Source organism: Rhinopithecus roxellana, chromosome 7 (genome assembly GCF_007565055.1).
Source record: "Rhinopithecus roxellana isolate Shanxi Qingling chromosome 7, ASM756505v1, whole genome shotgun sequence".
Taxonomy (NCBI): domain Eukaryota; kingdom Metazoa; phylum Chordata; class Mammalia; order Primates; family Cercopithecidae; genus Rhinopithecus; species Rhinopithecus roxellana.
The window spans coordinates 27,149,674-27,173,655 of NC_044555.1; the positions used below are offsets into that span (position 1 = coordinate 27,149,674).

Genomic DNA, 23,982 nt, shown 5'->3' on the forward strand with positions numbered 1-23,982 from the left:
TCTCAGGAAGCTTCTACTTATGATAGAAGGTGAGGGGAATAAGACAAGAGGAGCCAGCGTGTCACATGGTGAGAGGGCACGTAAGAGAGAAGGGCAGCAGTGCTGTAATCCCAGCACTTTGGGAGGCTGAGATGGGCAGATCATGAGGTCAGGAGTTCGAGACCACCCTGGCCAACATGGTGGAACCCTGTCTCTACTAAAAATACAAAAATTAGCCGGGTGTGATGGCAGGGCACCTGTAATCCCAGCTACTCGGGAGGCTGAAGCAGTAGAATCGTTCGAACCTGGGAGGTGGAGATTGCAGTGAGCCGAGATCACGCCACTGCACTCCAGCCTGGGCAACAAGAGCAAAACTCTGTCTCCAAAAAAAAAAAAAAAAAAAAAAATGAAGGGCAAGGTGCTGGGCTCTTTCTAACAATCAGTTCTTGCATAACTAATAAGAGTGAAAACTCGCTCATTACCACAGGGAGGGTAACAAGCATTCATGAGGGATCTGCCCCCATGACCCAGACACCTCCCACTAGGTTCCATCTACAACATTGGGGATCACATTTTAACATGCAATTTGGAGGGGTCACATATCCAACTATGTCAGTTTGTGAGGATACTATGTAAAATAATCCATGTAAAACCCCTAGAACAGTGTCTCACTTTTTTTTTTTTTTTTTTTTTTGAGATGGAGTTTCACTCTTGTTGCCTAAGCTGGAGTGTAATGGCGCAAATCTCAGCTCACCACAACCTCCGCCTCCCAGGTTCAAGCAGTTCTCCTGTCTCAGCCTCCCAAGTAGCTGGGATTACAGGCATGCGCCACCACGCCTGGTTAATTTTGTATTTTTAGTAGTGATGGGGTTTCTCTGTTGGTCGAGCTGGTCTTGAATTCCTGACCTCAGGTGATCCGCCCACCTTGGCCTCCCAAAGTGCTGGGATTACAGGCGTGAGCCACCACGCCCGGCCAGTGTCTCACATATTTTATATATACAGTACTCAATAAATGTAGCCATTAATGCATTAATCCCTCCCTTGGCTTTAGTAACCTTGTTCCTTTGAGCACCCAAGGTAAACTAGAAAATCAAGTTCAGTAAGACTTGCAAAATCTTAAGTGAGGTCAACTAAGGAAAGATGAGACAGACTCAAGACAACCAGTGAATGCTTGCTTTTTGCAGTAAATGTAGTATTGCTTGTCCTAGAATAACTGCTCGTGCTAAACCACACCTAGGAGGGGACCTGCAAACACTTTCCTGTTAAAGCTGTCCTCTATTACAGTGGCTTGAGATAACCACTGTGGGAATTTTGAGGTTTTTTTCCAGTCTTCTGTCATACATTTTTTACGTAGTTGAGGTAGTATTTATGTAATTATATATTGTGGCTTTTTTCCATTTCACATAGCACGTATTTTCTGTGTCTTAAAAATTTTAATAAATAGGCCGGGCGCGGTGGCTCAAGCCTGTAATCCCAGCACTTTGGGAGGCCGAGACGGGCGGATCACGAGGTCAGGAGATCGAGACCATCCTGGCTAACACGGTGAAACCCCGTCTCTACTAAAAAATACAAAAAAAACTAGCCGGGCGAGGTGGCGGGCGCCTGTAGTCCCAGCTACTCGGGAGGTTGAGGCAGGAGAATGGCGTAAACCCGGGAGGCGGAGCTTGCAGTGAGCTGAGATCCGGCCACTGCACTCCAGCCTGGGCGACAGAGCGAGACTCCGTCTCAAAAAAAAAAAAAAAAATTTTTAATAAATAATATTTTATCATATGGATGTATCATTTAATTGTTGTAATATTGGCAACTTAGGTTGTTTTCAGTTTTGCTCTGTTATGTGATGTCTTACTCCATTTAGAGTTGCTGTAACAGAATACCTGAAGCAGGGTAATCGGTAAAGAGGTTTTTTTTGAGACAGAGTCTCACTCTGTCACTCAGGCTGGAATGCAGTGGCATAATCTCAGCTCACTGCAACCTCCACCTCCTGGGTTCAAGCGATTGTCCTGCCTCAGCCTCTTGAGTAGCTGGGATTACAGGCAAATGCCACTATGCCCAGCTAACTTATTTTAGTAGAGACAGGGTTTTGCCATGTTGGCCAGGCTGGTCTCAAACTCCTGGCCTCAAGCAATCTACCCACCTCAGCCTCCCAAAATACTGGGATTACAGGAATGAGCCACTACACCCGGTCAAGAAAAGAATTTTCTTTGGTTCACAGTTTTTCAGGCTGTACAAGAAACATGGTGTTGGTATCTGCAAGTTTAATTTCTAACTCAACAAATGTGAACATTTTCAGGGTTCTTCATACATATTGCTTAATTGTAATATACATTTCTTTTTTTTTTTTCCTTTTGTTTTTGAGATGGAGTCTTGCTCTATTGCCCAGGCTGGAGTGCAGTGGTGCAATCTCAGCTCACTGCAACCTTCACCTCCCAGGTTCAAGTGATGCTCTCACCTCAGCCTCCCGAGTAACTGGAACTACAGACGCCCACCACCACGCCTGGCTAATTTTTGTATTTTTAGTAGAGATGGGGGTTTCACCATGTTGGCGAGGCTGGTCTCGAACTCCTGACCTCAGGTGATCCGCCTGCCTCGGCCTCCTGAAGTGCCGGGATTACAGGCGTGAGCCACTGCACCTGGTCATGTAATATACATTTTTTTTTTTTTTTTTTTTTTTTTTTTTTTTTGAGGTGGAGTCTCGCTCTGTCGCCGGGGCTGGAGTGCAGTGGCCGGATCTCAGCTCACTGCAAGCTCCGCCTCCCGGGTTTACGCCATTCTCCTGCCTCAGCCTCCCGAGTAGCTGGGACTACAGGCGCCCGCCACCTCGCCCGGCTAGTTTTTGTATTTTTAGTAGAGACGGGGTTTCACCGTGTTAGCCAGGATGGTCTTGAACTCCTGACCTCGTGATCCGCCCGTCTCGGCCTCCCAAAGTGCTGGGATTACAGGCTTGAGCCACCGCGCCCGGCCGTAATATACATTTTTTACCAGCTTTATATGATTGCCCATTTACTTCACTGCATCAGCAGCAGCAGCATTGAGTGTTCTTTCAGCCTTTACTTTCTAAATTTTTTTCTAATTTGACAGGCGAAAATAAAAATGTCTCAGGTTGGTGTCTTTAATGTTGTAATGAGTACCTTTCAAATCATCTTAGGGGAAAGACATGGATAGAAGCTGCACTGAGATGAGACATGGATAGAAGCTGCACTGAAATGTCTACATTGAATGACAGCATGTTCAAATTTAACTGGAAGAATCAGCATGACAGGAATAAGAGTAAATGTTACCAAGAATAGTAGTTTCTTAATAGTAATATTTCATCTGTGGTGGTTTCAGATTGAGAAACTGGATGCCCGAGGGATCCAGCTTGCTGCCCTCTTCATGAGTGGAGTCGACACAGCTCTGTTTGCTAATGATGCCTGTGGCCAGCCAGTCCCTTGGGAGCATTGCTGTCCATGGATTTACTTTGATGGCAAGCTGTTCCAGAGCAAGCTAATTAAAGCAGGCCGAGAGCGAGTATCTCTGGTTGAGCTCTGTGATGGCCAGGTACCAGCATGTCAGGCTGCTAAGGACTAGCTCTGATCTCCTGTGGGAGTGAACGGGCAGGGAGGGGAAAGGAGCAGACATATTGGAGAGGGATGGGGCGGAAGCAGGAGACTGTCTCACTTTAACCTGACTTAAGTCAACAGTGCTCCCAAAGGCCCATAGTCTGATATGTACATGTTGTAAAATTTTACGTTGGAAAGTTTTTTTTAATGAGCTTAAAGTTTTCATATCCTTTTTCTTACTCTGAGTATTTCTTATCCATGGAATATTCAGATATACTATATACCTTCCCTCCAACTCAGGATTTCATTTCTCTTATTTACAAAAACTGTCTCTTTTGCAAGCAATTTTTGTTTTTTGTAAAGGAGCTATGTTTGGAAACAGAAGAGGGTAGTAAAGTTGATGATAGAGTAGAAGCAGAGGATTTTTTTTTTTGTTTTTTTTTTTTTTTTTGAGACGGAGTCTCGCTCTGTCACCAGGCTGGAATGCAGTGGCGTGATCTCGGCTCACTGCAACTTCCGCCTCCCAGGTTCACGCGATTCTCCTGCCTCAGCCTCCCAAGTAGTTGGGACTACAGGCATGCACCACCAGGCCCAGCTAATTTTTGTATTTTGAGTAGAAACAGGATTTCACCATGTCGGCCAGGATGGTCTCAATCTCTTGACCTTGTGATCCACCTGCCCCAGCCTCCCAAAGGGATTTTTTTAAATGAAACATTGGGAAGATGAGGGGAGGCAAGGGAAAGGAAACCTTACTTAACTCCTTTATCCATTTTGGTGGGGGAAAAGAGCTGAGGGACTAGAGCAGGGGTTGGCAGACTACCCAGCACACCTCCTGTTTTTTGTCACTATCCATAGTTTTTTGCGCTGTTCATAGTGCTACAGACCACCTGTTTTTGTAATACAGACCACCCTCTGTTTTTGTAAATAAAATGTTATTGGAACACAGCCACATTCATTCATCTACATACCATCTATGACTTCATTCTTTTCTTTTCTTTTTTTTTTTTTTTTTTTGAGACAGATTCTCACTTTGTTGCCCAGGCTGGAGTGCAGTGGTGCGATGTTGGCTCACTGCAACCTCCACTTCCAGGTTCAAGTGATTCTCCTGTCTCACCCTCCCAGGTAGCTGGGACTACAGGTGCACGCCACCATGCTTGGCTAATTTTTTTGTATTTTTAGTAAAGACGGGGTTTCATCACATTGGTCAGGCTGGTCTCAAACTCCTGACCTCAGGTGATCCACCTGCCTTGGCCTCCCAGATTGCTGGGACTACAGGCGTGAGCCACCATGCCTGGCCTGTGACTGCTTTCATGTTACAGTAGCCGAGTGGAATAATTGTGACAGAGACAATATAGCCTACAAAGCCTAAAATATTTACTATCTAACCCTTTTCAGAAGAAGTTTGCAGACCTCTGGACTAGAGGTATCAGGATCTCCAATCATGGATATGGGGGAGAAGGTTAAAAGGCTTTTTATTTGTCAGATTTTTATTTTCTCTTTTATCTAATTCTGTTACATCTCCCTTAGAAAGTGACCCAGCCCAATGCCAGCCATGTAATAGACCATCAGTAATTCTTATTGTTAAATTTGTCTTCCTTGACCTAGTCAATGTACATCACAAGCCCTGAGTCAGAACTCATATGGTAGTATGGTGTCATGTAAAGAGTCAGGGCTTTGGTGCCAGACAGGCTTCCTGAGTGTGTAGCTTTGAGCCCTTTAACGACAGGCCTCAGTTCACTTAATGGGAATAGAATCGTGAGACTGTACCTAGAGTGCCCCATGCTGGGCCTAAAACATGGGACAAGTTCGAAAAATGGCAGCTGCTATTATTACTCTTCCTCATTTGAAGGCTGACCTGGCAACCAAAGTGGAAAAGATGAGACAGAGCATCCTTGAAGGAATCAACATGAATCATCCACCGCCTTCTGCTCTACTTCCGTCACCTACTTTTGTGCCTCCTATGGTGCCCTCTCTCTACCCTGTTTCACTTTATTCCCGAGCTATGGGCTCCATGCCACTTCCCCCTCAAGGGAGGAGCCGGGGATTTGCAGGTCAGTACCTAAGAATGAGGTATTTACCGTCCTCAATTTATGTCATAATAATCTATCCAGTCATTATTGTCAATAACAGGATCAACAGTTTCACATATATCTCATCTCATTGACTTTTTTTTTTTTTTTTTTTAAGATGGAGTTTCACTCTTGTCACCCAGGCTGGAGTGCAATGGTGTGATCTCGGCTTACTGTAATCTCCACCTCCTGGGTTCAAGCGATTCTCCTGCCTCAGTCTCCTGAGTAGCTGAGATTACAGGCATGCGCCACCACACCTGGCTAATTTTGTATTTTTAGTAGAGATGGAGTTTCACCATGTTGGTCAGGCTGGTCTCGAACTCCTGACCTCAGGTGATCCACCCGCCTTGGCTTCCCAAAGTGCTGGGATTACAGGCATGAGCCACAGCGCCCAGCCTCATCTCATTTATATTCTGTGCTATGTAGTTTGAAGAGCAGCTTATGTCCATTTTGACTTCTAAGACCACTCTTCATAGAGGTACTTGGTTCCCAGGGATTTGACTCTCACCAACCAAACTCATGAAGTGACTGATGTGGAAACCAGAACCCACTTTATTACTTTAGAGAACTATAAGTCATATGGACCAGCTCTTCATGGTTGCTGTCCGTTCATTCCTTCCCTATAGGCAATGCACACAGGAGCTTGCAGGAAGATCAGTGAGAGTAAACAGCCAGTGCTGGTAGACAACAGTAGCTTGATGTATCCATTTCCACTCTGGGAATATACTTGACACATTTCCCTTCCTTCAGCTCCAGAAGCATGGAGAGAAATATGTCACCATCCATGCCACCAGAGGATTGCAGTTTAGTGAGGAAAACAAACAGGCACACACACACACATATGTACACACCAACATATGTATAAATTACGGTGGCACCTGAACTACAGCTTAACGATGAATACATAATCATGCCTAGGTTGCTCAGATACTGATCCTGATAATTCAGACAATCTGTCCTGTGGTGAAACACGATTTTTTTTTTTTTTTTTTTTTTTTTTTTTTTTGAGACAGGGTCTCCCTCTGTCCACAGCCCGGCTAATTTTTGTATTTTTAGTAGAGACGGGATTTTACCATATTCGTCAGGCTGGTCTTGAACTTCCATCCTCAGGTGATCTGCCCGCCTTGGCCTCCCAAAGTGCTGGGATTACAGGCGTGAGCCACGGCACCTGGCAGTGAAACAGGATATTTTAGTGGAGACATTTTATCATAAAATAGCAAGATTCTGTGATTGGGTCAGAGTGTCATTGCTGCGGTTGAAGGTGTTTGGTACCTATTGCTCCTCCCTTTAAAAGTAATAAAGCTGGAAGTTGAAGTTAGTTTTTCAGGCAGGGCGACAAAATTCAGTATGGGTAATTAGCTCAAGGCTGGGCTTAGATGAACAGTGTGAAAGTCTGCTCTGGTAACTCCCTGTTCAGTCAGATCATGATCAAGTCTTAAAAACCAGGGAGCCAGCCAGTCCATCCCTTTCAGATGACTTTACAGATCCTTTCTCTGTTCTTTATGTGTTGATTTTATTTTGTAAGTCTCAAAAGACAGCCTTATTAAAGCCAGGTTCTCGGAAGGTCACCACTGCCTTACCTACCAGTGATGCTTAGTCTCCAGTTACTGGTGGTTCACAAGGAGCCTCTTGCCTCCTGAAAGCCCACAGTAGGATCCTCAAATGCAAGTCTTTCTTGTCCCTCTTAAAAGTAACTAGCACTCTGCCGGGCGCGGTGGCTCACGCCTGTAATCCCAGCACTTTGGGAGGCCGAGGCAGGCGGATCATGAGGTCAGGAGATCGAGACCATCCTGGCTAACACGGTGAAACTCCCGTCTCTACTAAAAATACAAAAAAAAATTAGCCGGGCGTGGTGGTACACGCCTGTAGTCCCAGCTACTCGGAGGCTGAGGCAGGAGAATGGCATGAACCCGGGAGGCGGAGCTTGCAGTGAGCCGAGATGGCGCCACTGCCCTCCAGCCTGGGCGACATAGCGAGACTCCATCTCAAAAAAAAAAAAAAATAACTAACACTCTAGGCAGGGAGCAGTGGCTCATGCCTGTAATCCCAGCACGTTGGGAGGCCAAGGTGGGCAGATCACTTGAGGTCAGGACTTCCAGACAGGCCTGGCCAACATGGTGAAACCCTGTCTCCACAAAAAATATAAAAATTAGCCGGGCATGGTGGCTGGCACCTGTCTGTAATCTCAGCTACTTGGGAGACTGAGACACAATAATCGCTTGAAGCCAGGAGGCAGAGATTGCAGTGAGCCAAGATCGCACCACTGCACTCCAGCCTAGGAGACATGGCGAGGCTCTGTCTCTTTTTTTTTTTTTTTTTTTTCAGGCGGAGTCTTGCTCTGTCGCCCGGGCTGGAGTGCAGTGGCCGGATCTCAGCTCACTGCAAGCTCCGCCTCCCGGGTTTACGCCATTCTCCTGCCTCAGCCTCCCGAGTAGCTGGGACTACAGGCGCCCGCCACCTCGCCCGGCTAGTTTTTTGTATTTTTTTAGTAGAGGCGGGGTTTCACCGTGTTAGCCAGGATGGTCTCGATCTGCTGACCTCGTGATCCGCCCGTCTCAGCCTCCCAGAGTGCTGGGATTACTTACAGGTGTGAGCCACCGCACCCGGCCTTGAGGCTCTGCCTCAAACAAACAAAAAGGTAACTAGCACTCCAGTTCCTTGGACTCTCAAGTTTTACAAAGTTTTGTATAAATGAAGGACTTTTTTTTTTTTTTTTTTGTGGATACAGGGTCTCACTTTGTTGCCCAGGCTGGAGTGCAGTGGTGCAATCACGGCTTACTGCAGCCTAAACTTCCTGGGCTCAAGTGATTTGCTCACCTCAGCCCCATGAATAGCTGGAACTACAAGCACGCACCAACATGCCTGGCTAATATTTTTGTGTGTGTGTGGAGATGGGGTCTCACTGTGTTGCCCTGGCTGGTCTTGAACTGGGCTCAAGCGATCCTGCCTGCCTCAGCTTCCCAAAGTGCTGGGATTACAGGTGTGAGCCACCATGCCTGTCCTAAATGAAATACTCTTTACTAACAACTGCTAAATGAGTTAAGGGTTCATTTGCTTTCTTGTCATAAACTAAAATTAAAGGCTTAGTAGAACTCTATATTCTGTGAAGGCTTGTTTTTGTGCTAAATTATAAAACTCACTGTGCTTGTGACTTGGTTCTGATTTTCAATTGTTGCTGTTCTTGGTTGTTGTTTTTTTTTTTTTCTTTTGAGATGGAGTTTCGCTCTGTCACCCAGGCTGGAATGCAGTGGGGCTATCTCCGCTCACTGCAGCCTCCACCTCCCAGGTTTAATCAATTCTCCTGACTCGGCCTCCTGAGTAGCTGGGACTACAGGCATGTGCCACCACGCCTGGCTAATTTTTTTGTATTTTTAGTAGAGACGGGATTTCACCATGTTGGTCAGGCTGGTCTCGAACTCCTGACCTCAAATGATTCACCCACCTTGGCCTCCAAAAGTGCTGGGATTACAGGCATGAGCCACCATGCCCAGCCTATTCTTGCTTTTTAAGTATAAATTACTGTTAGTTTCATTATTTTCAGTTTAGTTTGGTCGTTTGGCTAATCCTACAATCTGTAATGATGTATATTTGTATCAAAAGTAGTTTAGGACTGGGCACCGTGGCTCAAGCCTGTAATCCCAGCACTTTGAGAGCCCGAGGTGGGTGGATCACTTGAGGTCAGGAGTTTGACACCAGCCTGGCCAATATGGTGAACCCCTGTCTCTACTAAAAATACAAACATTAGCTGGGCCTGGTGGCATGCGCCTGTAGTCCCAGCTACTCAGGAGGCTGAGGCAGGAGAATCACTTGAACCCGGGAAGTGGAGGTTGCAGTGAGCCGAGATCGCACCATTGCACTCCAGCCTGGGTGTCACAGTGAGACTCTGTCTCAAAAAAACAAAAAAAAAAAAGGTAGTTTAGGTTTGTAATTTTCTAATAACTAGATGTTAAGACATTCATTCTCTCAACAAATACTGAATGTCTACTATATGCTAGGCCCTGTGATTAAAAAATGAATCACCTGTACCATACTTGCTAAAGTAGGTGTGTACAGATCTTCGGCCCTCCTCACTGAATGTGCTTCCATCATGACACCTTTGTGTTATCACAGAGTTTCTATTTTTTTTTTTTTTTTTTTGACACAGAGTGTTGCTCCATCGCCCAGGTTGGAGTGCAGCGGCGTGAACTTGGCTCACTGCAACCTCTACCTCCCGGGTTCAAGCGATTCTCCTGCCTCAGCTTCCTGAGTAGCTGGGACTACAGGCACAGGCCACCACGCCCGGCTAATTTTTGTACTTTTAGTAGAGACGAGGTTTCCCCATGTTGGCCAGGCTGGTCTCGAACTCCTAGCATTACAGGCATGAGCCACCATGCCCTGCCACAGTCTTTTTATCAGAGAGAAATGGAAATAAGAAGAGTAGGTCGTGGGTTGTAGGATCTTTTGTCCACCTCTTATCCTGCCTTGTACTTACAATACTTTTTTCTTCTTTTTTTTTTTTTTTTTTTTTTTTGAGACAGAATCTCACTCTTTCGCCCAGGCTGGAGTACAGTGACACAGTCTCAGCTCACTGCAACCTCCACCTCCTGGGTTCAAGTGATTCTTGTGCCTCTGCCTCCCCAGTGGCTGAGATTGCAGGCATGCACCATGGTGCCTGGCTAATTGTCTGTATTTTTAGTAGAGACAGGGTTTCACCATGTTGGCTAGGCTGGCTCTGGAACTCCACTCCTGACCTCAAGTGATCCACTCGACTCGGCCTCCCAAAGTTTTGGGATTACAGGCGTGAGCCACCACACCTGCCCCATTACCACCATTCTTTCTGTCTTGCCAGGTCTCCATCCAATCCCACCCCAAGGAGGAAAACTGGAGATTGCTGGAATGGTTGTGGGCCAGTGGGCTGGCAGCAGATCCTCCAGGGGCCGAGGATCCTTCGGCATGCAAGTGGTTTCTGTCGGTGGGCCAGGAAAGGGGTATGTATCCAAATAGGTTGGTATGAGCTAGTCCCCTTGGGAAAATGCCTAGGTATCCTTGGGAAAATGCTTAGGTATTAAATCCTTCTATTAAAGCAAGAAGTACTAACTAACTTTACTTTTTTTTTTTTCTTTTTTTCTTTCTCTTTTTGAGATGGGGTCTCACTTTGTTGCCAGGCTGGAGTGCAGTGTCATGATCTTGGCTTCCTGCAACCTCCTCTGCCTCCCAGGTTCAAGTGATCCTCCTGCCTCAGCCTCCCAAGTAGCTGGGACCACAGGTGTGCATCACCATGACTGGCTAATTTTTCATATTTTTGGTAGAACTGGGGTTTCGCCATGTTGCCCAGGCTGGTCTCAAACTCCTGGGCTCAAGCAATCCTCCTGTCTTGGCTTTCCAAAGTGCTGGGATTGCGGGTATGAGCCACCATGCCTGACCAACTTTCCTTTTTTTTTTTTTTTTTCTTGAGATGGAGTCTTCGCTCTTGTTTCCCAGGCTGAAGTGCAATGGTGTGGTCTTGGCTCACTGCAACCTCCACCTTCCGGGTTCAAGTGATTCTCCTGCGTCAGTCTCCCAAGTAGCTGGAATTACAGGCGCCCACCACCACACCAGGCTAATTTTTGTATTTTTAATAGAGATGGGGTTTCACCGTGTTGGCCAGGCTGGTCTCAAACTCCTGACCTCAGGTGATCCGCCCACCTCGGCCTCCCAAAGTGCTGGGATTACAGGTGTGAGCCACCACGCCTGGCCCAACTTTCCATTTTTTTTAAATCAGTCTTCAGTTTACCTCAGCAAATATATAATAAATTGCCCTGCCTTGATGAAAGAGTTTTTTGCCCTAGAGGAAGACATGGGATACAGAACAATTCAGTTCAGTAGAATATAGCAATGACCGAAATAGATGTTCAGTAGTAACACTGAGAAGGAAGGGGTATCTGACTTAAGAGGGTCAGACTTCCAAGAGGAGACAAATAGTTAACCAAGTGAAAAGGGGTGTGTGGGCTTTATGTTTCTCATGATCACTTTTTCTCTCACTTGCTAAAGGCATGGAAAAGAACAGACTGGTAGAGGATCCAAGGGACACAAAAAAGGAAATAAGCAAGTAAGTATGTTTTTTGAGATATTTAGCTTCTGTTTGATGCCTTTTGCCTTTTCAGCTAAACTACAAGAGATCACATCAGGCATGGAAACCTGAGCTGCTTAGGGGAGCTTCTCAACTCCTTCAGGCATTTGATTTCATTCTAATGGTATAGTGAGGGTTAGCCTGCCCCAAGCTGTTCCCACAGGGCTGCAGAGTCTTACCCTTTTTCGAGTGAGGCCACAAGATAGAAACCAGGTACTGTGTCCTAAAGACCTCCTAGCATACTATGTGCAACATGCAGCCAGAAAGGGGCCAGAGTGATGCTAACAGTGAGACTGCCCATAGCCTGCCTGAGCTTCTGAGGGGCCACCAGATATGGTGGACTTTAAAAAATTGGACTTTTTTACCTTTGCTGAATATATGTGGTGGAACCACTACCATTCTGCTTATTCTTTTTTTTTTTTTTTTTTTTTTTTTGAGACGGAGTTTAGCTCCTGTTGCCTAGGCTGGAGTGCAATGGCACGATCTCGGCTCACCACAACCTCCGCCTCCCAGGTTCAAGCGATTCTCCTGCCTCAGCCTCCCGAGTAGGGATTATAGGCATGCGCCACCACGCCTAATTTTGTATTGTTAGTAGAGATAGGGTTTCTCCATGTTAGTCAGGCTGGTCTCGAACTCCCGACCTCAGGCGATCCACTCACCTCTGCCTCCCAAAGTGCTGGGATTACAGGCGTGAGCCACCGCACCCAGCCTGCTTATTCTCAATGACTCAGAAATGTCTTGAACTTTCTCTCTGTCTTCTCTCTTTCTCCTTCTCTCTCTCTCTCTCTTTCTCTCTCTCTCTCTCTCTCTCTCGACAGGGTCTCACTCTGTCACTCAGGCAGGCTGGAGTGCAGTGGCATAATCACAGCTCACTGCAGCCTCTACCTCCTTGCCTCACGCAATCCTTGCAGCTCCGTCTCTCAAGTAGCTGGGACTACAGGTGTGCGCCACCACACCCTGCTAAATTTTTCTTTTTTTTTGAGACAGGAGTCTCGCTTTGCCACCCAGGCTGGAGTGCAGTGGCGAGATCTCACCTCACTGCAAGCTCTGCCTCCTGGGTTCACACCATTCTCCTGCCTCAACCTCCCAAGTAGCTGGGACTACAGGCGCCCGCCACCACACCTGGCTAATTTTTTGTATTTTTAGTAGAGATGGGGGTTTCACTGTGTTAGCCAGGATGGTCTCGATCTCCTGACCTCGTGATCCACCTGCCTTGGCCCCCCAAAGTTTTTCTATTTTTTTTGTAGATACAGGGTCTTACTTTGTTGCCCCAGGCTGGTCTCAAAGTCCTGGGCTCAAGTGATCCTCCAGCCTCTTAAAGTGCTGGGATTATAGGTATGAGCCACTGCGCCCAGCCTTTAAACTTTCTTCTAATACATGCCTTGAATTATATCACAGTTCCCACTGGTCCTCATTAGTTATGTCCCACCCCACCCAAATACAAACTAGAAGGACCTATTCTTATAGTGATCCAAAATATTGTAGTAGACTCAAGCTGCTGGGCTTCTTATAGTATAGCAGCTACCATTTCTTGAGTACCTACTTTCTACCAAGCCTCCTCTAGACATTCTACATGTAGTCCTTAATCCTGGGCAATTTTGTCATCAGTTCTCAATCCTAAATCTATTCTGTATACAGCCAGCCCTCACTGCATCCCCATCATCTAATGTTAATCCCCATCATCTAATGTTTCCTCAAATAAGATAAATTTGCTTTAATGTTATTTTTAGCCAAAAATGGAACTAGATAGTAAGTCTCCCACGCAAAGCACTTCATAATGCACTCCAAAGCTAGAGAACAGTGACTTTGGTAAAGCTTCTCACCTTTTTCTTGAAGCTGCTCAGTAAGGTAAAAAGGATGCACCTAGAAGGAAAGCTAATCACCAGAAAGGCTCTCTCGTCAGACAGTATAGCCTTGATGAATTCACCGGGATTCAGGGTCTGGTCATCAGGCATACAGTCTGAAAAGCCTGATACTTTTGGTATAATAAGAGTAGATCTATCTCTTAGTGGTTGATTCACACTAACCAAGATCATAGAAATAGCTGTGTGAATATGGCTAAGGGGTGGGGGAAGAAGGTGGTGAGAGATAAAGAACTGATTTACGATAAGAAATAGTTATCACAATGTATCACACATTTGCTCTTCTAATCACTCTTACAAACACGTGAGCTCATTGAAACCACATAAATACCCTGTGAAGTATTTATTATTCTCCATTTTATTATTTTTTGAGACAGGGTCTCACTCTGTCACCCAGGCTAAAGTGCAGTGCACTGCAGCCTCAACCTGCCAGGCTCAAGCAAACTTCCCACCTCAGCCTCCTGAGTAGCTGGGACTACAGGGGTGAGCCACCACACTCAGCTAATTTTTAAATATTTTTTGTAGAGATGGGGTTTTGCCATTTGCCCAGGCTGATATCAAACTCTTGGCCTCAAGCTGGGCCTCCCAAAGTGCTGGGATTATAGGAATGAGCCACCGCACCTGGCCTGTTCCCCATTTTAAACAGGAGGAAATTGAGACTCAGAAGAATGAAGTATCTTGCCCCAAATTATCTATCAAGTCAGTGTCAGAATTGACATTACAGCCTGAGCTAACTGATTCCAAAGCCCTATGCTATGCTAATTCCAATATAGCATAACAACTCTAGTTGTTAGAGACAAGCATCAGACTCAGGTGTGGCTGACTCTAGCGTACAGGCCTTTAACCATTACTACTAGAGCTTTCTTTATCTAAGGGCAAGCTACAAGAGAGGCTGTGGTATCAGAAGTTTGCTTGGGGGCATGGAATCAGAACAATGATATTAGCTAGCTTTTTTTTTAATGAGTCACGCAGGCTGGAGTGCAGTGTTGCAATCATAGTTTACTGCAGCCTCAAACCCCTGGGCTCAAGTGATCCTCCTGCCTCAGCCTTCTGAGTAGCTGGGACTACAGGTGCACGCCACCATGCCCAGCTAATTTTTATATTTTTTGTAGAGACAGGGTTTCGCCGTGTTGGCCAGACTGGTCTCGAACTCCTGAGCTCAGGTGATCCGCCTGCCTCGGCCTCCCAAAGTGCTGGGATTACAGGGATGAGCCACTGTGCCCAGCCTTAGTGAGCATTTATTGAATTCTTACACTGTGCCAAACACACATGTTCTAAGTACTTTATATGTAGTGTCTCATTGAATCCTTACAGGAACCTACAAAGTAGATACTCTTATTCTATTTTACAGATGACGAAAGTGAGAGAAAACAAGGGATGGTAGGTGATCTTAAGTTTCTCTTAGCTAAGATGGCTGCGGACACTGTTTTCTGCTCTAGAGGTCACCTAGCCAAGGAAATCCTCATTTCAGCTTGGTTTATAGCAAGCCATCTTCTCTGGACAGAGCTGCTGCTGACTTCCTTTTTGACTCTTCTTTTTCTGTTTCAATCAGGACAGAAAAAGAAGAGTATGAGATAATTAATAAAATCTTCCAGCTTATTAAATCTGGTTACACTGTAATCCTGTCTTCCTGAGATTATTCCTAGGCCACAAGAGTTTTATATGTTCTTAAATTCTTTTTTTTTGTAATTTTATTTTATTTTTTTAAATTTTATTTATTTATTTATTTATTTTGAGACAGAATCTCGCTCAGTCGCCCACGCTGGAGTGCAGTGGCGCGATCTCCACTCACTGCAAGCTCCACCACCTCCCGGGTTCACACCATTCTCCTGCCTCAGCCTCCCTAGAAGCTGGGACTACAGGTGCCCACCACCACGCCCGGCTAATTTTTTTGTATTTTTAGTAGAGACGGGGTTTCACCGTGTTCACCAGGGTGGTCTCGATCTCCTGACCTCGTGATCTGCCTGCCTCAGCCTCCCAAAGTGTTGGGATTACAGGCGTGAGCCACCGCGCCCGGCCTAATTTTACTTTTTAGAAAACAGTCTTGCTCCATCACCCAGGCTGGAGTGCAGTAGCGCGATGTCAGCTCACTGCAACCTCCGCCTCCTGGGTTCAAGCAATTGTCCTACCTCAGCCTCTCAAGTAGCTGGGATTACAGGAATGCACCACCACACCCAGCAAATTTTTATATTTTTAGTAGTGACAGGGTTTCACCATATTGGCCTGGCTGATCTTGAACTCCGGACCTCAGTTGATCTGCCTGCCTTGGCCTCCCAGAGTGCCCAGGCTGCAGTGCAGTGGCACGATCTTGGCTCACTGCAACCTCTGCCTCCCAGATTCAAGCGATTCTCCTGCTTCAGCCTCCCAAGTAGCTGGGATTACAGGTGCCCGCCACCACACCTGGCTAATTTTTGTATTTTTAATAGAGACAGGGTTTCACTGTGTTGGCCAGGCTGGTCTCGAACTCCTGGCCTCATGATCCGCCCGCCTTGGCCTTCCAAAGTGCAGGGATTACAGGCGTGAGACACCACACCCAGCCAGGCCTGTTCTTAATTTTTTTTTTTTTTTTTTTTTTTTTTTTTTGAGACAGAGTCTCGTTCTGTCGCCAGGCTGGAGTGCAGTGGCACGATCTCGGCTCACCCCAACCTCCGCCTCCTGGGTTCAAGCAATTCTCCTGCCTCAGCCTCCTGAGTAGCTGGGATTACAGGTGCCCGCTACCACGTCCGGCTACTTTTTTTTGTATTTTTAGTAGAGACGGGGTTTCACCATGTTCATCAGGCTGGTCTTCAACCCCTGACCTTGTGATCCACCTGCCTCGACCTCCCAAAGTTCTGGGATTACAGGCGTGAGCCACAGCGCCTGGCCGCCTGTTCTTAAATTCTTAAGTGACTTACTTGTAATGTTTTGATTTATTTGTTGACTCCTTCAGGTGGCTAATTCCATCCATTTGTATGGCTGTTACTAGTTTCATGTTATTTCCAGGTTGTTGGACAATACTTCACAGTAAGCCCCATATTGTACAGACTTTGGAACCAAATGATCTAGCTTTGAATCTGGTTCTGCTACTTACTAGTTCTGTGACCTTGGGCAAGTTACTTAGCCTCTCTGCCCTAGTTTTCTCATCTATAAAATTGGAGAAATTGGTATCTATGTTGCAGAGTTGTTATATGAGGACTAAAAGTAAAGTCTGTACTTTTTTGAGCCTGTTTATTTTTTCTTTTTCTTTTCTTTTCTTTTTTTTTTTTTTTTTTAAGACAGGACCTCACTCTGTTGCCCAGGCTGGAATGCAGTGGTGCAATCATGACTCACTGCAGCCTGGACCTCCCAAGCTCAAGCGATCCTCCCACCTCAACCTCCCGGGTAGCTTGGACCACAGGTGCATGCCACCATGCCCAGCCAATTTTTGTAATTTTTGTAGACATGGGGTTTTGCCATGTTGCCCAGGCTGGTCTCAAACTCCTGAGTTCAAACAATCTGCCTGCCTTGGCCTTCTAGGAGCTTCAGTTTTCTTATCTGTAAAAGGAACAACAGAGTATGTGGCATGTTCAACCACTTAGTCAGAAGCTGTTATTATTCCTAGCACCATTCATTAAGAGCCAGCACTGCACAAGGTAATGTAGTTCATATCATTAGCAATAGCTATCATGTTCCTGGGATTTACAAAAACCAGGTGATTGTTTTTAGTTATGAAAGATTCTATGGCTCACGCCTATAATCCCAGCACTTTGAGAGGCTGAGTTGGGCAGATCACCTGAGGTCAGGAGTTCGAGACCAGCCTGACCAACATGGAGAAATTGCGTTTCTACTAAAAAACAAAATTAGCCAGGCATGGTGGCACATGCCTGTAATCCCAGCTACTTGGGAGGCTGAGGCAGGGGAATTGCTTGAACTCGGGAGGCAGAGGTTGGGGTGAGCTGAGATCGTGCCACTGCACTCCAGCCTGGGCAACAGGAGCGAAACTCTGTCTCAAAAAGAAAAGAAAGATTCTGTGGAATATTGCACATAGACCTTCTATGTTTTTTTCCTTTTCTTTCAGTTGTCTGTCCAGTTGTCAGCATTAGGCAGTGTTGCATGGCAGTTAAGAGAATAGACTTTAGAGGAGTAGAATCCTGGCCCCACGACTTTGTATCTGTGTCTGCTTAAGCAAGTTGCTTTAATCTTTCTGAGCCTCACCTTCCTCATCAGCAAATGGGGCATGATCATATCTACCATTTAGGATCCCCATAGTATTAGAAAAACATATTGTTAAGCTTTGTAAATAGTAGCAGCGTCAGCCAGGCGCAGTGGCTCACACCTGTAATCCCAGCACTTTGGGAGGCTGAGGCGGGCAGATGACCTGAGCTCAGGAGTTCAAGCCCAGTGTGGCCAACATGGTGAAACCCTGTCTCTACAAAAAATACAAAAATCAGCTGGACGTGGTGGTGCACGCATGTAGTCCCAGCTACTTGGGGGAGCTGAGGTGGGAAGATGGCTTGAGCCCAGGAGATCATGGCTGCAGTAAGCCAGGATTGCAGCACTGCACTCCAACTTGGGTGACAGAGCAAGACCCTGTATAAAAAAAAGAAAAAGTAGCTGTGTCATTATTGTGTTGTCATTGCCATTGGATTTCAGTTGGGTCTATATGTTTTCACCCTAACTTCTCAAGATAATACCAGAATGTGCTAGGTATCCGGCAGGGCGCAGTGACTCACACCTGTAATCCCAGCACTTTTAGCACTTTGGGAGGCTGAGGTAGGCAGATCAGTTGAGGCCAGGAGTTCGACACCAGCCTGGCCAACATGATGAAACCCGTCTCTACTAAAAATACAGAAGTTAGCCAGGCGTGGTGGTGGGCGCCTGTAAACCCAGCTACTCTCAGGAGGCTGAGGTGGGAGGATTGCTTGAACCTTGGAGGCAGGTTACAGTGAGCCGAGATTGCAGACTGCACCCCAGCCTGGGCGACAGAGCGAGACTCTATCTCAAAAAAAAAAAAAAAAGAATGTACTAGTTATCAACCAGCTTGAGGTCTTCTGGTGTTTTCGAAGAACTGAAGCCGCTTTCTCAGGCTAGCTTATGAATATGCTTAGGAAGGGTCAGCCAGTCTGGATTCCCATTTCCACTGAGTATCTCTGTTTTTAACAGGGCTCTTCAGATGGAGTTTCTAAATCCCTGGAGCTTCATCAAGGTCGGTCTCGCTCCCAGGTAAATGGAAACAGTGGCGCATTGATCAAGGAAGAGAAGAGTGATTATCGTCTTCCAGCTCCATTACAATGTGCCTTATCCAGAGACAGCAACGAGTGTAATAATGGTAACCGCTACTTCCCTATGAAGAATAGGGAGAAGAACCACTTACAAGAGCAAAAGCTAGAAACTGTGGCACAACGGAAAGAGGACTAACAAGCTGAAGATGGCTTCATCAAACCAGGAAGAGGGAAAAACTTTTACTTTTCTGATTTGAGGCCCAAGCTAGAGGATATAAATGCTTACCCTAGATTTCTCCAGGATTTTGGTGGGATGTCCTATTTTGTCCATCTTTTCCCCTTCCCTGCCTTTTTCTGGGACTCCAGATTCAGTGGTCTGTTTCTGGAGAAGTTCTGGTCAAAGATGAATGGCTAGCTCCTAGTCTCAAATTGAATACATAGCACCAATAGTTTATTTATCTCCTCTCGGAGCCTAGTAAGGCAGTAGCTGTCAGAAATTGGGTGTCATCACATAAGGTCCTATAGAAAAGTTCCAGCTTTGGTTTTTCTGAGTGTTTATAATGATACTCATTATCACAGACTTACATGGTAAACCTATGAGGTTGTGGGAACAGCTGTGGCTTCCTGAGGTTTTGTTGTTTTTGTTTTTCTATGAAGTGGTATCTACCTCTTCTTCACTCCTTCTTCCAACTTACCTACCCCTGGATTTTGTACCACCACCTCTAGCTTTGGCCTGACAATCAGATAGGTAGATGTTTTCAGAAAAGTAAGGTAGTATTATTTTTTTTTATACACTTCAAAAAAATTATCAATGGCCTTTGTACTGGAGGATTCAAGTGAATCAGAAAAGTACTGGGCAGATTTTTCCTGCCTCTCAACCAGTGCATTGTTTGTAAAATAGAAGATGTGGCACAGTTCATTCACTCCCTACTGCCCACACTATTTAAGGGTGGGAATCAGTGTAATGAACTTGAGTACGAAAGGGACTCAAAAGACTCTGTGTGTGTGTGTGTGTGTGTGTGTGTGTGTTTGTGCGCGCGTGCGTGTGTGTGTGTGAATGTGTGGGTGGGTGTATATATGAATGTGTGTATATGCATACACATACCCTTTATATAAAGAGACAGATCTATTTATCTATACATTTTATATATATGTGTGTGTATGTGTGTATATATGTGTGTGTATATATACACATACATACATGCTGATGTCCCAGAGGATTTACTCAATTTCCCAGAAATGCTTCCACTGCTATGGAGTGGAAGGTTTCAAAAGACCACACTTTAAATCTGAAATTCTTACTAAGTCACAGCCCATCACAATTATGAGAAGTTGGATGGGCTTCTCTAAATCAGACAAAAAGTACTTTCCAGAAATTGCCTGTTCAGAACAACAAACTCTTGGGTTGTTACAAGCTTTATCTTGAACAGAGCCCTCACATCCCGTATGGTGAAAACAGGAGGTTGGAATGGGATTGGGAAGAGTTGGGCATTTCCTTATGAAGGTTTGGAGAGAAAAGAGGGGATGGGAGGTGACTACCATTTGAAAGGGCTTTCAGCCAATTTGGAGGAAATCTCTTCTGGAACTCCAGGGTCAAATTGGTTTCAGGCTAGAATTGATTGACATGAATCCCTGAAGGAGAGAGGACTAGCTTTGGAAAGATAGGGTAGGGAAGTGTGAGGAAACTATTTGATTTTACACGCCTAGATTGTTTCATTTGTTCATTGACATTCTGACTACTGGATCTTTTCATTTGCTTTGCAAGGAAGACTTTAGAGGACTCTGGCCTGGGCCTTGAGAAGAATTCTATTAAAAGATTCTCAGCCTCCTGTGTGACCAGGATCTGCCCAGGATAAAGAGGTTATTCCTCCTTGCTGGAGATAATCTTGAGACAACCTTGCATTTCCAGTTTCCCTCCTTGGACAGCCTAAGTATGAGGGAGGGAAACATGGCTTGCAATAAATTAGCATTATGTCTTCATTCAGGAATTGAGGCTTCCAGCCTCACATACCTCCTTTTGGGCTTTGTGGTATTCTCGCCCAAGAAGTACCATTTCTACAGAAATACAACTGACTAATCTTCTAGCAGGGTTCTTTTTGAAAAACCCCATGCACCTTAACCCACAGCAGGTCCTTGGTGATTTTTGCCCAGACAACCAGAAGGCTATTTGCTTACTGCCCACTTACACTGACCAGATCATAGGAAATTGAAAACAGCATCAGACTATTTAGTTCTAGTCTGTCCCAGATTAAGAGAAGCCATGATTTTCATGGGGAGGGAGCCCTGGAATGCCTTGACCGCTGCCCAGATACTTCTTACATAAACCAAAGAAAGATAACAAGAGTGTACTTTTAACCAGACAGAAGTAGAAAAAAAGTATAAAGAAACCTCCTCTTTGGAATCAGCTCCCCTAATGTGGTACCCCTTCTTCTCTTGGACCTGCCCAACCTTTCACAACATCTTGAAGGTAGGACTTCTATGTCCAGCAAAGGAAGGGATAGTAGTAAATTTACATGGCTTGGAATTTTCTTTCTGGAGCCACAGAGGGATGAATCCTTTGGAGCTCTAAGAGCAACCAGCATCACTGAGCTGTGAGATAACTTATATCTCCATTTTCTAATAGGAAGCACTTGGACTTAAAATTGCTAAGATACTGTTTGCAGTTGCTGTTTCTGTGCATCTTGAATCTGTCTGACACAATCAGATGACAGTATTGTTAACTCTCACACCATTAAGAAAATTTCTTACTTTGTAGGCATTCACTGTGAGAGGTAAAATTGCTGCTTTGGCAGGGATGATTCCAGCTTGCCAAAAGGCTTTTCTTCCTTCCACAACTTTTTTCCCCTAGCCCAGGGTGAAACAAGTGGGTCATCGCCAACCTTGGTTTTTATTTGGATTCAGCATTTTGGGTTCGGAAGGTTATAAGAAAGAACCATAAATGGCCATATTCCTAGATTTTTATTTATCTGACAAAATACACAACTTAGAAGCCAGGAAAACTAAGGTTCATTACTAGGAGATGAACTTTTTCTAATTGGAGGACAAATTGTGGGAAGGTGGAGTCTGATCTTTGCTGCACCACTTGAAGAGACTGTCATCCTTCACTTGAGGTTCCGTTTCTAGCTGTGATGTGACCTCTCTTGAACAAAGTCATTTGGGAACCCCCAGAAATGACCCCTTTACATTGTAGGACCATAAGCAAAACACTCTGGTTGTGTATAGTCACTGATCCCCAAGGACTTGCAGTTTTTTATTTCTGCTGGTGTGTCTTGGGATCAGCTTATAACTCCTACTCTTAGTCAGTGACCAGTCCAGTGTGGTCTGGACCAGGCCTGACAAACTTCTGCTCACTTGCATCATTTTCATTCTGAGCCAGTAGGACTTTGGGTAACTTTAAAGCCCAAGAATTGGTACTCGCTTTGGCTAGTGACATTTGATTTTTGTCTCCATCTTGATTTCTGACATTGTTGGCCAAGTCACATTAACTTTTTTTGATCACTGAGAAAAACAGTCGAACAAGGCATTATGGAGGGTGGTTGAGATGGAGGGTGGGGGGCAGGAGTGCTTATGTAGGGTAGAAAGAATGTGGGGGTAGCTGTTTGGTTATGGTGATCCAGTCCTTTGGAACCTTACAAGGCTCCTGTGGGCATGTCAGTATTACCATTACAGCCTCTACGACCCACCCACCTTTGAAAAGTCAGTACAAGTAGACCACAGTTTAAAGTAGTTAGTATAATTCTACTAAGGTTTAATCATTATACTTGTTCACTTCCTGATGCATATTTCCTAAATATGCTTGGGGTTTGGGGTAGGGGGTTGAGTTTTCACTGTTCATTGCGTGTCATCTTATATTTTTCTCCATCCTGTGACTTTGGCATCTTATTCGACTTTGTATTTTCTTTTCCCTTGGCTTATTGCAGTAGTCTGCTGGTGCAGGTAGAGAGCTCAGTGCACCTATTCCCCTGTTACTGCTAATTATCTTGAATATTGTCAGAGGTTATTTTGATGTTCTAAGAATATAAAGTCATTTTTTACAAAATCATCTTTTCCAAGTTAAAAGCAAAATAAAAAAATCTCCTGTGCTAGGGTGCCCATTTCAGCTTTTGACATTGCCCCTGTACTTTTATGGATGCTCTTTTTGTCCGTGTTGGTAGTAACTAATGACTAGTGAATTTTCATGTAAATGAAGCAAAATAAATATTTCAGATTTTATTAATCTCTCATAACCCGGCCAAATCTGATGACTTCATTTTAATTGCTTCCCAGAAGGCACTTCCCCTCCTACATTCTATTCTATTCTATTCTATTCTATTCTATTCTATTCTATTCTATTCTATTCTATTCTATTCTATTCTATTCTATATCTGTTCTATTCTGTTTTTAGAATAACACACTAGGTAAAGAAACTTTAACTGCAAGGAGTCAGTGACTTTTAGTGCTCCCTGATAATATCAATGATGTTATTGACAAAAGTAAAAAATTATTTCATTGTTTTTTTCCTGTATTACTATCTCCTCTCCTGTGCTCTTGACAGTGTGTTTAGTGGATGGATAATATGTATTTCTCTTTCCCATTCCCAGATTCCAAATTCCCTGCCTTTTTGGCCCACCTCACCACAAAAGCTCCATAGTTTATTAATGTAAGTTTGAATGGATGCTTCTTTGGGGAAACTGCAGGTGTTAATGGAAGAGTTTCAGAAAGGAATGAGAATGCCTCAGGAGTTGTTCTGTGATGGAAATTGGTCTGTTGTTCTGTTAATGCGGATGGAAAGAAACTTACAACGCTTAATAAAAATCTATTCTTTTAGTAAAAAAATTTGTGAAATAATTTTGGGTGTGTGAAGTTTGATTTCTTTTCCCATCTCTGGATCCCTTTCTGCAAATGGAGGATATACTTGTCTCAATTCAGAAGTGTTGCACAGAGATTTAGGAGTCTATCTGTATAATATCAGGGCAAGAGACCAAGTACAAGAATCATCAAAAGGTAGAGCATATTTAGCCTCCTGGTTAACTTCTTTATTTGGATGTCCTAAAGGCACCTTTGTCTTGACATTTCCCAAACGGAACCCATCCTTTCTGCGGCAGCCTGTGCCTCTCCATCAGTGACACTACTTTCTACTCAATTGCCTAAACCACAAACTGACCTGGGAGTGAACTGTCTTAGACTGGTCCCTCACTTCTCAAATCCAATTGATGAAAACATCTGTTGATAACACTCAACCATTTTTCTATTTCTCACATCTTTTCTGTCCTGGCTCCTGTGGCT

The 23,982-nt window shown here is 44.8% G+C and overlaps 1 protein-coding gene across 2 annotated transcripts in view; it reads left to right on the top strand.

Annotated features, from left to right (window-relative positions):
- The window catches only part of FAM120C (family with sequence similarity 120C), a 139,727-nt gene extending 116,183 nt beyond the window's left edge, over nucleotides 1-23,544 (top strand). The window contains exons 12-16 of one of the 2 annotated variants that reach the window (XM_030933957.1): nucleotides 3,307-3,516; nucleotides 5,368-5,569; nucleotides 10,416-10,554; nucleotides 11,597-11,654; nucleotides 18,659-23,544. In XM_030933957.1, the coding sequence (XP_030789817.1) occupies nucleotides 3,307-3,516; nucleotides 5,368-5,569; nucleotides 10,416-10,554; nucleotides 11,597-11,654; nucleotides 18,659-18,913 (864 nt within the window). In that variant the 3' untranslated portion in view covers nucleotides 18,914-23,544. The remainder of the gene's footprint in view (nucleotides 1-3,306; nucleotides 3,517-5,367; nucleotides 5,570-10,415; nucleotides 10,555-11,596; nucleotides 11,655-18,658) is intronic. The other variant, XM_030933958.1, reaches the window with a different exon arrangement.
- The last annotated feature ends 438 nt before the right edge of the window (nucleotides 23,545-23,982 follow it).